At 45.4% G+C, this 12,475-nt stretch overlaps 1 protein-coding gene across 2 annotated transcripts in view; it reads right to left on the bottom strand.

Moving 5' to 3' along the window:
- The window catches only part of THADA (THADA armadillo repeat containing), a 782,712-nt gene that overhangs the window by 741,549 nt on the left and 28,688 nt on the right, over nt 1-12,475 (bottom strand). For both annotated transcript variants that reach the window (XM_068233009.1, XM_068233008.1), the window contains exons 8-11: nt 10,678-10,868; nt 7,364-7,458; nt 3,253-3,470; nt 1,299-1,990 (exon numbers count right to left, since the gene is read on the bottom strand). In XM_068233009.1, the coding sequence (XP_068089110.1) occupies nt 1,299-1,990; nt 3,253-3,470; nt 7,364-7,458; nt 10,678-10,868 (1,196 nt within the window). The remainder of the gene's footprint in view (nt 1-1,298; nt 1,991-3,252; nt 3,471-7,363; nt 7,459-10,677; nt 10,869-12,475) is intronic.

The following is a 12,475-nucleotide window of genomic DNA, read 5'->3' on the forward strand; positions in this document are numbered from 1 at the left end:
CTGTTCCTCTCTGATTGGCCAAAATTTCTCAGGCTGAAACAATGCACTTTCTATAGTGAAGGGCGGGAAAACCAGGCAGAGGAGACTAAGGGCGGATATTACATCACGACTGGCTTCAAAATAGCCTCAGTAAATATGGAAACTGTCTAGAATAGGATTCTCTACTTTTCCTTTATACAATTCACAGGAATCATAACATGGACAGTGAAATACATCTGTTATGTAAGTAGAGCAAATATTTATCTACTTATATATTTGTTTTTTTTCCCCCTGAAATAGTATGGCTGACAGCTCCTCTTTAAGACTAGTGACATATTAAGCTATTGAGATCCCATTGTCTCTTTGGGTTTGTTTCACCTCATCCTCTCTTCGATTTCAATTCAGCTGCACTTGAAAAAATGAGCTTGACCACAGCCAGAACTATTGAACATCCAGAGACATGCCACTTTGTTATGTAACTTTTTTCCCAATGTAGGTGTACTTGAACACAATGGCGTCAATTCATCAAAGGCTGATAGAAAAAAAACAAGTCGGGAAAATACAGCATTCGGTATTTTAGACTTGATGTGCTAATTCATCAATATTTTCACAGGTGCAGTAGAAGTTCGGTAATTTAACGATTTACCGAAGCCCATTGCCGGTTATGCCTCTGCTCGCTCTGAATCTGTCCATTAGTCTTTAACATTTTATTTAATTGCCACAGCTTACATGAACTTCCAGTGGACTTTACACATGCCCTGCTTAGGTGATTTCCCCACTAGCTCCTCTGCATCTTCGAACAGGAACCTAAGAGGTTAAACTGCCGAATGGAGGCGGGGAAGCCTCTTTTGCTCTCTGTATTTCTCTGCTCACTACCTGGAGGTAGAAAAGCTAGACCCTCCGGAGAAGCCTGCAGGTACTGTCAATGGAACTTGCAGGAGACAGGGGCTGTCTCTATTGGCTTCTGCTCCTGTCAGTCATAGGTAATAGTCTCTGTTTTTGTGAGTCCCGCACTGATACCGACAGAAGAGAATTGTCGGTAATGGAACGGTGTTTTACCGCATGCTGTAACCTTTTTGAATTGACATTTACTGACATTTGTTAAGGTATTTACTGCACAAATCGGTAATTTACCCGAATGCTTAATAATTTTAGCTTTTCATGCGGTAACTGCTTTGATGAATTGACAATTCTTTCAGTGTTTTCAGTATAACCGAATGTAGTAATGCTTGATGAATTGACACCTATCTGACTTTAAATTGACATGATCTGGCATTTCATATTGGAACTAAAAAACAGTAAAACAGTGCACAACTTACCAACGCTGGTGCCTGCTGAGGACTGGAGATGATCAACCATGTAATTCAAACTCTCAGGGTTGCATTTGAGTAGTTTGGGCAGATAATAATCAATGATGTACGTGGTCTGAGTTACGTCCTCCTCACAGAGACGTTTGAGAAGAGGGGAGACCCAGACGCCGTGCCACCGCTCGCCCCAACAGCTTTCTTGACCGGAGACGAGTTGCTTTTTGTGGTTGACGAACATGGCTTCCAAAAGGTTAGCAGCGTACGGAGCAAAAGACTGATCCCACATGACATCCAGGATCTGTTCTGGAATGGTCCGATCTACTGACAGGATCTGTTCGGTCCCTACGCATTCCACAAGGCAGGCCAGTGAAGCGTACTTCCCCTTCGAGTGCCATTCCAGGTTCAGTAATTTATGAGTAAGCTCAGAAAGAAACACGTCCACCTCTCCGCTCGATACAACCACACCAGCCGCATGGTGGATCTGAAGGATGTTCTTGAAGATCTGCTTGGCCTGATGTCGGACAGCATCTAAGGGATGTTCCCAATGGATGTACACATATTCTAGAAGACGGGATATGGCGCTTGAGCTGCCGTTGAGACTTTCTTGAAGGTCTCTGGAGCAGGACTGTAGAAGTTCTAAAGCCGAATTAGTCCAGAGGGCTAGGATTCTGGATAGGAACAAGGCTGCACTGGACTCCTTCAGGCTGCAAACACAAAAATGAACGCATCAGGTAAGAACGTCAAAAAACGTTTGTGAAACGACGATAGAAATACAACTTATACGGCTAAACATTAATCCGTTATAAAACGTCCAGTTTGAGCCTCCCTAATAAAAATCAGGACGTACAAGGGCATCCTGTCAATCATGGGCGGTTGCGCTATGTATTCCTAGTGAACACATGATAGTGTGTAGCGCCATCTTGTGGTCAAAAAGTAAAATTAAAATACATTTTAAAATTCCTATAGATATTAACCTCATATAAAATGCCAATACTTAATGCAACGTTGGGGACACGCAAGGTGAATAGTTCATGCATTTAAAGAGGAACTCCAGTAAAAATAGTGTAATAAAAAAGTGCTTCATTTTTACAATAATTATGTAAAATCTTTACTCTCCGATATACATTCTGACATTTATCACATGCTGACATTTTTACTGCTGGCGGGCGATGTCAATGGAAGTACCTGCTGCTTGCTTTTTTTGGCAGTTGAAAACAGCTGTAAACAGCTATTTCCCACAATGCAACGAGGTTCACAGACAGGAAACTGCCAGGACCATGGTCCTGACATCACCCTGTGGGAGGGGTTTCACCACAATATCAGCCATACAGAGCCCCCTGATGATCAGTTTGTGAAAAGGAATAGATTTCTCATGTAAAAGGGGGTATCAGTTACTGATTGGGATGAAGTTCAATTCTTGGTTACGGTTTCTCTTTAATTGAAGCCTACTTACTGTATGAAAACTTTCATATTTATTTCCTCAAACAATACCAGTTGCCTGGCAGTCCTGCTGCTCATCCTGGTCAGTAGTGTCTTAATTACACACCTAAAACAAGCATGTGGCTAATCCAGGGCCGAATTTACCATTAGGCATTGTAGGCACGTGCCTACAGGCTCCTTATTTAGGAGAGGCGGCTCCCCTCCCCAAGTGTCCACCTACCCATTGTAGGGCTACTTAATACTGAGGTGGAGGTATATCTGGCTCCCTATACTTGGGGTGGGGGACACATCTACTACATAGATTAACAGGGTTACAAAATGGGGAGGAGGGATGCCTACCTAATATGGGGGTGTGGCCTGAGTTGAGGGGCGGGATTTAAGGCACCAGAACGCCTGTGCCTACAGGCTCCTGAGCTATAAATCTGGCGCTGGGCTAATCCAATCAAACATCTGATCTGCTGCATGCTTGTTCAGGGTCTATGGCTAATAGTATTAGAGGCAGAGGATTAAAACATACAGTACTTACTGTGAGCTGAGAGATAGCAGAACTTTTAGCAGATTTAGAAGTAAAGTCTCTGCTCCTGGGCTGAGACTGCTCTCCCTCCAGTCCAGCATGGCCAGAGCCCCCTGACACAGGAAGAGCCGAGCAATGTCTGACAGACCCTGACACAGAGGACCACAGCACTGCATAAACCAGTCCGGAACATCAGCAGAGTCCAGAGACAGCAGAACCAGGTCACCCACCTACAAAACATGACATTATTACTGTGATAGCCGGCTGTCCCAGAGAAAACCAGCATTACCAGGTCACCCACCTACAAAACATTACATTAAAGAGGAGCTGTCAGCCATACTATCTCAGAAAAAAACTCCACATATATAAGCACATAAATACTTGCTCTACTTACATAACATGTATTGCACTGTCCACATTTTGGTTTTAGTGATATTTCTTCAGTCAAAATAAGGAGAAAATCCTTCTTAGCATTTCCCATTTTAAGTGTGGCTATTTTGAAGCCAATCCTGGTGTCATTTCCTCCCTTACTTTCCTCTGCCTGATTTGTCCGCCCTCCACTATAGAAAGTGCATTGTCTCAGCATGAGAAATATTGGCCAATCAGAGAGGAACGGAGGTGTGGGAGGGGAAAAGCGGGAGGGAAAGAGGCTTCAGCCAATCAGGCTGCATTAGTTAAGTAGAGAAGCAAAAAGGACAACCCAGCATGCCCTGCAACTTCCTTTGCGCGTACCAAATTTTGTGTGTACCAAATAAGAGTCAGATAAACTGGGGAATGATCGTCAACAAGAAAAGTAATAGTGATTTTAACTTTTGGATTGCCTGGTTAGCATCCCTCTTACTTTTTACCAGATAAAAATAAAGAATAGATTTTTGATTGTAGGCCCCACAGTTACAGTTTATTACTGTGATGGCCGGCTGTCCCAGAGAAAACCAGCATCGCAAATAAAACAAAATCACAATGGAAAAGGGGAAGGGTATATTTTGCAATGCCGGGCAAATCTTAAGAGCCAGAGCATCCATACAATTTTCTATTCTTGAAAGTCTTCTACAGACGTCATATTTTCTGTATGTAAATAGGCTGACCGCTCCAGATGTTGCTCCAGATGTTGCTCCAGATGTTAAAGTAAACCTGAGTCATTAGTAACAAAAGGATTTATACCAGTGATGGCTAACCTTGGCACTCCAGCTGTGGTGGAACTACAAGTCCCATGAGGCATTGCAGTACTCTGACAGCTCTAAGCATAACTTTGGGAGGCAGAGGCATGATGGGATTTGTAGTTTTGTCACAGCTGGAGTAACAAGGTTGGCCGTCACTGATTTATACTAACCTAGGGCTTCCTCCAGACCCCTGTAGTCCGTTACTTCCCTTAGAGACGATCTGCTCCGCTCCATTTTGCCGGTGTGGAGAGTCGCAATACAGCAGCGTTGCGAGCCACTGCGCATGCTTGTTACTGGCCCCACGCACCCCCTGATTGCACTCCTGTACCCGGGAGCTTTCTGTGCAAGTGCAATTACTGTCTTAACCCTTTAGCAGGCATTTTAGTAAAACTATATGCGCGCTGCAGGACCAGTGTGCTTCCCCCAGCCTGGCAGCCTGTGCAGAGCGGAGCAGGGAGCCCTTTCATATTTACCTCTTCCGGACACTGGTTAGGCTCTATTTTTCCTCCACTGTAATGCTGACGTCCTCTTCTGGGTCCCGATCATATGATATGACATGTGATTGGGAACCAGAGGATGAGGTCAGCATTGTAGCACCACTCAGTGGGGGGGGAGGGTATGTGGTGGAAGAGTCTCTTCTATTACCCCACTTCCAACGCTGAGTGGCACTGTAACACTGACACTATCCTCTGGGTCCCAATCGTGTTATATCATGTAGATCAGAGGTGCCCACACTTTTTTGGCTCGTGAGCTACTTTTAAAAATTAGCAAGTCAAAGTGATCTACCTATGTACAATTTTAGGAGCACACTTGTATATACATAATGGAAAATGAAGTGGGGTCGGGATCTACTATGAAGGCCTTCGCGATCTACCGGTAGATCGCGATCTACCTAATGGGCACCCCTGATGTAGATAAACGAAGGGGACACAGAGAGCCCAATATAGTGTAGTATGTACTGGATTAGATGGATGTGAAAGGGTAAGTATATTGATGAAGTTGGATATGGGTAAGTATAATGTTATACTCACAAGTCTGGTTTACCGTCCAGGTAACCACTTTGTAGGCAGATGGGGAGTATTAGACCTATTCCCACTCAGGAATAAGAAGTCGCTCTCTGTAGATCGGAAAAAGGATCCAAGTCCCCTCCACAAGGGGTGGACACAACATTGGTACAGTTGTACAGAGGCGCCAGGAGTATAAAAGGAAGCAAAATGGTTTTAAAAAAAGATCACTGGGGGGCTAGTGGTGGACTTACCTCCCCAAAGTAGACACAAAAATACTGTCAGAGGCGCTAAGCATTTACTAGGAACACATGAGTTGTTTGTACTCCATTTTATTGCCTGATGAAGTGGGATGAGCCCACGAAATGCATTGCAACCACCCAGAGTATGTAAATAAACCTTTTATGTGTTGAAATAACCAACAGTATTTGTGTGTCTACTTTGGGGAGATAAGTCCACCACTAGCTCCCCAGTGTTTTTTTTTTTAACTATTTGAATTCCTTTTATACTCCTGGCTCCTCTGTACAACTGTACAAATGTTATATCATGTGATCGGGACCCAGAAGAGGATGTCGGCATTGCAGTGCCGTGGGTGGAGGAAAAGGAGAGCCGATTTAGCCTCTGGAACAGGTAAATATGAAGAAATCCCTTTGCTTGCCCTGCATTAGGCAGCCTGAGATTAGCTGGCTGCTGTTGCCCTGCAACAAGTTATCTACAGTGAGAAAACTCAGGCAGGGCTGCTAAAAGTTTAATGAGTGGCGCATGCACAGAATTCTCCCAGCCAGGGGGGCGAGATCATGGAGTGCACGCAACTGGGACCACGCGTGCACGGTAATCGTAGGCTGGCTCAGTCGGGGACATTACTGGGGCTTACAGAGGGGACCGGGAGGACCGCAGGAGGCTAGAGGATGCCCCAGGTAAGTATAAATCCTTTTCTTCGGAATGTCTCGGGTACAAAATAATAAAAAACTAAATCTAAACTAGAACAAAGCAAATTCTAATAGCAATCAGAATGAGAAGTAAATATAAACAGTGTATATAAGTGATGGACAGAACAGCCGTTTCTTGGAAAGAATGAGTTGGGAGCTGCAGTACAATTTGCAGAACGAAGTTCTGTGAATTTTGCAAAAAAAATTACAAAAACAAAAAAAACAAAAAAAAAAAAACCACACGGACACTGGGAGCCCAATCTAGTGTCGTAGGTTAGTGAAGATTGATGTATGGCTGGGGTGTAACTACAGGGGAGCAGCTCCTGCATCCACAGTGGGGCCCAGAGCTACTCCACTCCCTCCGATAAAACTGGTCCATCCTTCAGATCAGGTGATTTGGTGGCTACACTTGTTATGGGTGTGAAGATCATGAAGGGAACACTTTTATTATGACCGTTGTGAGGCGGGCCCCCAGGCTGTGAAGGGTGGGAACAGATGGGGTGTGAATATTGGGGGCTCAGCAAAGTTTTGTTGAAAAACTGAAATGTGATTCCTCAAGTTTAATTCCCCATCAATCGGTAAACCCCAGCTGCACACAGTGTTGGTGCTAGTAAGGTCTGAGTTCAAATAAAAATCCCAAAACATTAAAACTTATGATAAAATCATAAAACTCCAACCCCTCCAACAGAGGTGACCAAGACAGATAAAATGCAATGACTGAGGGTGTCAAAAGGTGATAAAAATGTAAAAACCATTTAAAAGCAGATACGTGTTGTGCTACCTTCAAGGAAGCTACTCAAGTGCTAATTCAATATATTCCCCATGGTGGACAACGGGCTTCGCAGCTCAGGGCTGCGTCATCAGGACAATACAGTGCCTGGCATCTGCAGTGAGGTGTTTGGACCTGATGAAGTAGTCCTGAGCCACGAAACACATTGCCCTCCGTGCTGAATAAATCTGGGCACCTCCAAGCAGTTGTTGTTTATCAATTTGCAGAACTATACAGGACTGGGAAACTGTCCATACTCACCAGTTTAGTAAGTTTCTCACAATCCCGGATCATGGTTTTCAGGTACAGAATGATCGCCATCCCTGAGGTGCTCTGAACGTTCTGCAGAAGGTCATCTATTAGAAATAAAAATGTTGCAGATAAAGTCATTTTCTTCATAGTGGGACCACATGCTCTGTAAAGCACTACCGAAGATGACCTTTTCTATAAAAATAGAAAAGACTGTATTTGCCACCGTATAAGATGCACTTTTTCTCCACAAAAAATGGGGGGGGGGGTCCTGTGATTTAGGGCCCGTTTCCACTTGTGCGGTGGGAATCGGCGCAGAAAAAAATTGCATGCGCCTGCGAATTTCACATGCGGTTATATGCAAATTTTCATGCGAATTCGCATACGATTTCGCATGGATGACTATGTATGCGAATTTAACCATGGCAGTGCCTGTCTACTTTTTCATTGTTTTTATGCGAAATCGTATGCGAATTCGCATGAAAATTTACATACCAAAACCGCATGCACATTTCCTATTAAAAATACATTGTATGCAAATCGCATAGCGGTATGCGAATTCTGATGGCTCTGCCGGGGAGATTTTTTCTGCACAGAAAAACGCTCAGAAATCCTGACAAGTGGAAACAGGCCCATCCTCTTGTATTGGTTGAGCGAATCTGCGTGCAGGAAACGCCTCCAGATTCGCTCTAGTGGAAACGGGCCCTAATAGTTGTGCCCTTGGTAACTATAACCTGAGAAAAGGTAGGATGTGAGATATGTTTTTGAGTTGGGGATGACAGGAGCTGGTTAGGGAGTGAATGTGAGGAATGAATGAGAGTGAAGAGTCAAATATTACTCCTAAGCACCGTGCTTTAGGAATTGAAGTTATGGGGGCGTTATTAACATTTATTGTTATATCAGGCAGAGAAGTGGACAGAGACGGTGGAAAGATGATTGGTTCTGTTTATTCATATTGAGTTTGAAAGGACCAGTGTCAAAGAATGGGTTTTTTTTCACAGTTACTTTAAGAGCTTGTGTAATGAGAGTATTGGTTACCAGCATGTATTTTTTTTCTGCATTCTGAAAGATAAAATCTTACTTTTTTCATGCAGTCCCCCCCCCCCCCACGGGTCGACTCTGCACTGAAGTGACCGGCTTAGACTGTGCATGTGCGCGAGTCTCAATAGGAGCCCACAGCAGTGCCTGCTCAGATGGGACTCTGAAGGTCCCCTCTGCAGTCTCCCTGTTTGTACAGCAGTGACGGCACCTTTCAGTATGACAGGCGCTCCTGCTGTGTCTGCGAGAGTCGATATCCGCTCTCGTTAGGAACAGCCGATGGAGGCAGGGGTGAGGGCGATATTGCTACTTTTCAATTACCTCTTGTGCACCCCAAATCTGCAATAGTCTAAGTGCCGTCGTTAATGGGGGGGGGGGGGGGTTGACTGCATGAAAAAAGTAAGATTTTATTTTTCATAATGTACAAAAAGAAAAAACATGCTGGTAACCTATACTCTCATTACACAAGCTCTTAAAGTAACTATGTGAAAAAGAAAACCATTCGTGACACTGGTCCTTTGAGAAGCTAGAGTCATAAGAGGGTTTAGCAGACAAGCAGTCAGGAATACGTGTGAGGAGGGAGTTAGAGAGGAACTCCAGTGAAAATAATGTAGTAAAAAAGTGCTTCATTTTTTACCATAATTATGGATAAATGATTTAGTCAGTGTTAGACCATTGTAAAATCTTTCCTCTCGCCGATTTACATTCTGACATTTATTACATGGTGACATTGTTACTGTGGGCAGGTTATGTAGCTGCTCCTAGCTGTTTTGGCTGTTAGAGACAGCTGTAAACAGCTAATTCCTGTCTGTGAACATTGTTACATTGTGGCAGTTTGCCCAGAGTACCGCGGTCCTCAGAGCTTCTTGTGGGAGGGGTTTCAGCACAAAATCAGTCATACAGCGCCCCCTGATGGTCTGTTTGTGAAAATCATTATATTTCTCATGTAAAAGGGGGTATCAGCTACTGATTGGGATAAAGTTCAATTCTAGGTTGGAGTTTCTCTTTAAGGTATGGGGCTGAGAGGTACAGTTGTGTATTGTCTGCATATAAGTGGTATGGAAGTCTAAATGAGTTGACTAATTTGCTAAGGCCGTGTATGTCATTGGAAAAGAGGAGGGGGCCAAGGACAGAGTCTTGGGGTACCCCCCCCCCCCTCACAGACAAAGAATGTGGAGAGGAGGTCTCATCTGAATAATAGACGGTGACAGACCTTTCAGAGAGATAGGAAGATATCCAGGAGAGAGTGAGGCCCTTTAGGTCTATAGATGAAAGGATCTGTAGGAGTAAGGTGTGGTCAACAGTATCAAATGCTGATGAAAGATTGAGAAGGAGGAGTATGGAATAATGTTGTTTAGATTTAGCAATAAGAAGACCATTGGCCACTTTAGTAAGGGCTGTTCGTTGGAGTGGTTAGAGCAAACGCCAGACTGGAACTGATCAAAGTCGGGAGTCAGCAGATAAATAATGGCTTGGCTATATACCTGCTTAGAGTAAAGATGGTGACCTGCAGGCTCGCAGTGGATCAAACAACATGAACAAATTACACAGCGAGTATTAATCCTTTCTTGATCTACCATATTTTTCGGACCATAAGATTTTCTCCCCCAACAGTGGGGTGAAAAAGTAATTGCGTTATGATCCAGATAATACATTTGGACCGGCGCCATGTCCCCCACCTAGTTCCCGTGGCAACAGCAATCAGTGAATCCTCCCCCTCCCGTTACCCGGGGCATCTGCGCTGAAAGATCATGCAGCGAGATGGGAGGACACTTTTAGGACACTTACTGCAGCTCAGCGTTTCTGACTCCCGGCACTCTGAAGACACTGGATGAAGACAAGTAGCCGGCGCTGACACTAGTTGCTTTGGGAGGACACTGCATTAAAGCCCTCAATCCTCCAATGGGACGCCGCCCAGCTCCAGTGTGCATCCCGATCAGGAATGGGTGCACAAGTAGTTACGAGTCCCTAAGGACTCGAATTCATGATTTAAATGAGGCTTAACTGCCTCAGGTGTGCGACTGGATGAGAAGGGGTTAGTTACCCATAAGTCCGTCGTCCTCCTTGCGCTTCAAACAGCCTCATCACCGTGCACTTCCTCCTTCCGGCTTGAAAGAGGAAGTGCGCATAGTGAGGCTTGCAACCCGTCCAATAGGATGCGTGCAAGCGGTTTGGAGCGCAAGGAGGACGACGGCCTTATGGGTAACTAACCCCTTCAGATCCAGCACACTGGAGCTGAGTGGCAGAGAGAGTTCAGGTCCGCTTTAACAGAGAGAAGAATGCCTCACCATCCAGCAGCATGTCTGTGAAGCAGCGGAGGAGATCACACATCACTTTCCACAGCAGAGACTGAGGATTGGATATCAGGGAGTCCTTCACTGACTCCGGGGACCTCTGCAGGAGCACCATGGCCAGCTTGACAGCAGTCAGGAGGTCGTGCATGAGCTGAGTCTGAGCGAGTCCATCACCCAGGACCTTCCTGAAAGGAAATGATAAAAGATGAGCAAAAGCAGGCAGGACCGGTTCTAGACTTCTTGCTGCCTGAGGCAAACTTGTGAGGATGTGCCCCCCCCCCCCCCCCCCTTGGGATGATCGCACAGCACCCAACGATTTACTCTGCTTCATTTAATGTTCTCACATGACATGCTGCAGCTCAACACAATAGCACGCTGGCCGGCTGTGAGTCTGTGACAAAACATACTGCTCAAACTCAGCCACTCCATTCATCCTCAGTCCGGACAGCAGTGCCACCTAATCCCTTCTGCTCTGCTGTGCAAGTCAAATGAAACAGTGCTGCTCTCCTGCCTTCCCCCTCCTCACTTACTGTCAGACTCCTCACACAGCACAACAAGCTGCTTTTCCCCAATGATGCTCTCCTGCCTCCCCCCTCCTCACTCACTGTCAGACTCCTCACACAGCATATCAAGCTGCTTTTCTCCAATGCTGCTCTCCTGCCTCCCCCTCCCCACTCACTGCCAGACTCCTCACACAGCACAACAAGCTGCTTTTCCCCAATGATGCTCTCCTGCCTCCCCCCTCCTCACTCACTGTCAGACTCCTCACACAGCATATTAAGCTGCTTTTCTCCAATGCTGCTCTCCTGCCTCCCCCTCCCCACTCACTGCCAGACTACTCACACAGCACAACAAGCTGCTTTTCCCCAATGCTGCTCTCCTGCCTCCCCCCTCCTCACTGTCAGGCTCCTCACACAGCACAACAAGCTGCTTTTCCCCCAATGATGCTCTCCTGCCTCCCCCCCCCCCCTCACTCACTGTCAGACTCCTCACACAGCACAACAAGCTGCTTTTCTCCAATGATGCTCTCCTGCCTCCCCCCTCCTCTCTCACTGTCAGACTCTTTACACAGCACAAGTTGCTTTTCCCCAATGATGCTTTCCTGGCTCCCCCCTCCTCACTCACTGTCAGACTCTTCACACAGCACAAGTTGCTTTTCCCCAATGATGTTCTCCTGCCTCCCCTCCTCACTCACTGTCAGACTCCTCACACAGCACAACAAGCTGCTTTTCCCCAATAATGACCTCTTCACCTTGCTCTTCTCCTACTCTTTCTGCGTGCTGTTAGTGTAAACACTACAAAAATGCTGCCCCGTAATCTCTGCACCTGATGCAAATGTTTCACCTTGCTTCATGAGAGAACCGGCCCTGAAAGCAGGAAATGGACCTTGCTATAATCCTGTGGATAACAGCTCTAGACTTTTAGAAGCTTGGACCATACTATATACTATGGTGGATGGTACTCTGAACCCGCAGCGCTGGAGTGCCAGTCTTAATAACAGGACCCTACCTGCATGGAGTTTGTATGATTTTCCTCAGGTTGTTCCGATTTCCTCCCACATTGTAAAAATGTACTAGTTGGTTAATTGGCCACATCCTGAAATTAGCCTAAAGGTGGCCACACATGATACAATATTGTATATACTCTAGTATGAGCCGACCCCCCAACCTTTACCTTAAAAAATAAAACCTGGAAAAAATGACTAACTCAAGTATAATAAGCCGAGGGTAACAAATGCAGCAGCGTTAGCCTGTAGCAATTCTTTAGGAAAATCATATCTACTATTGATTGC

This window comes from Hyperolius riggenbachi, chromosome 4 (assembly GCF_040937935.1).
Source record: "Hyperolius riggenbachi isolate aHypRig1 chromosome 4, aHypRig1.pri, whole genome shotgun sequence".
NCBI lineage: Eukaryota > Metazoa > Chordata > Amphibia > Anura > Hyperoliidae > Hyperolius > Hyperolius riggenbachi.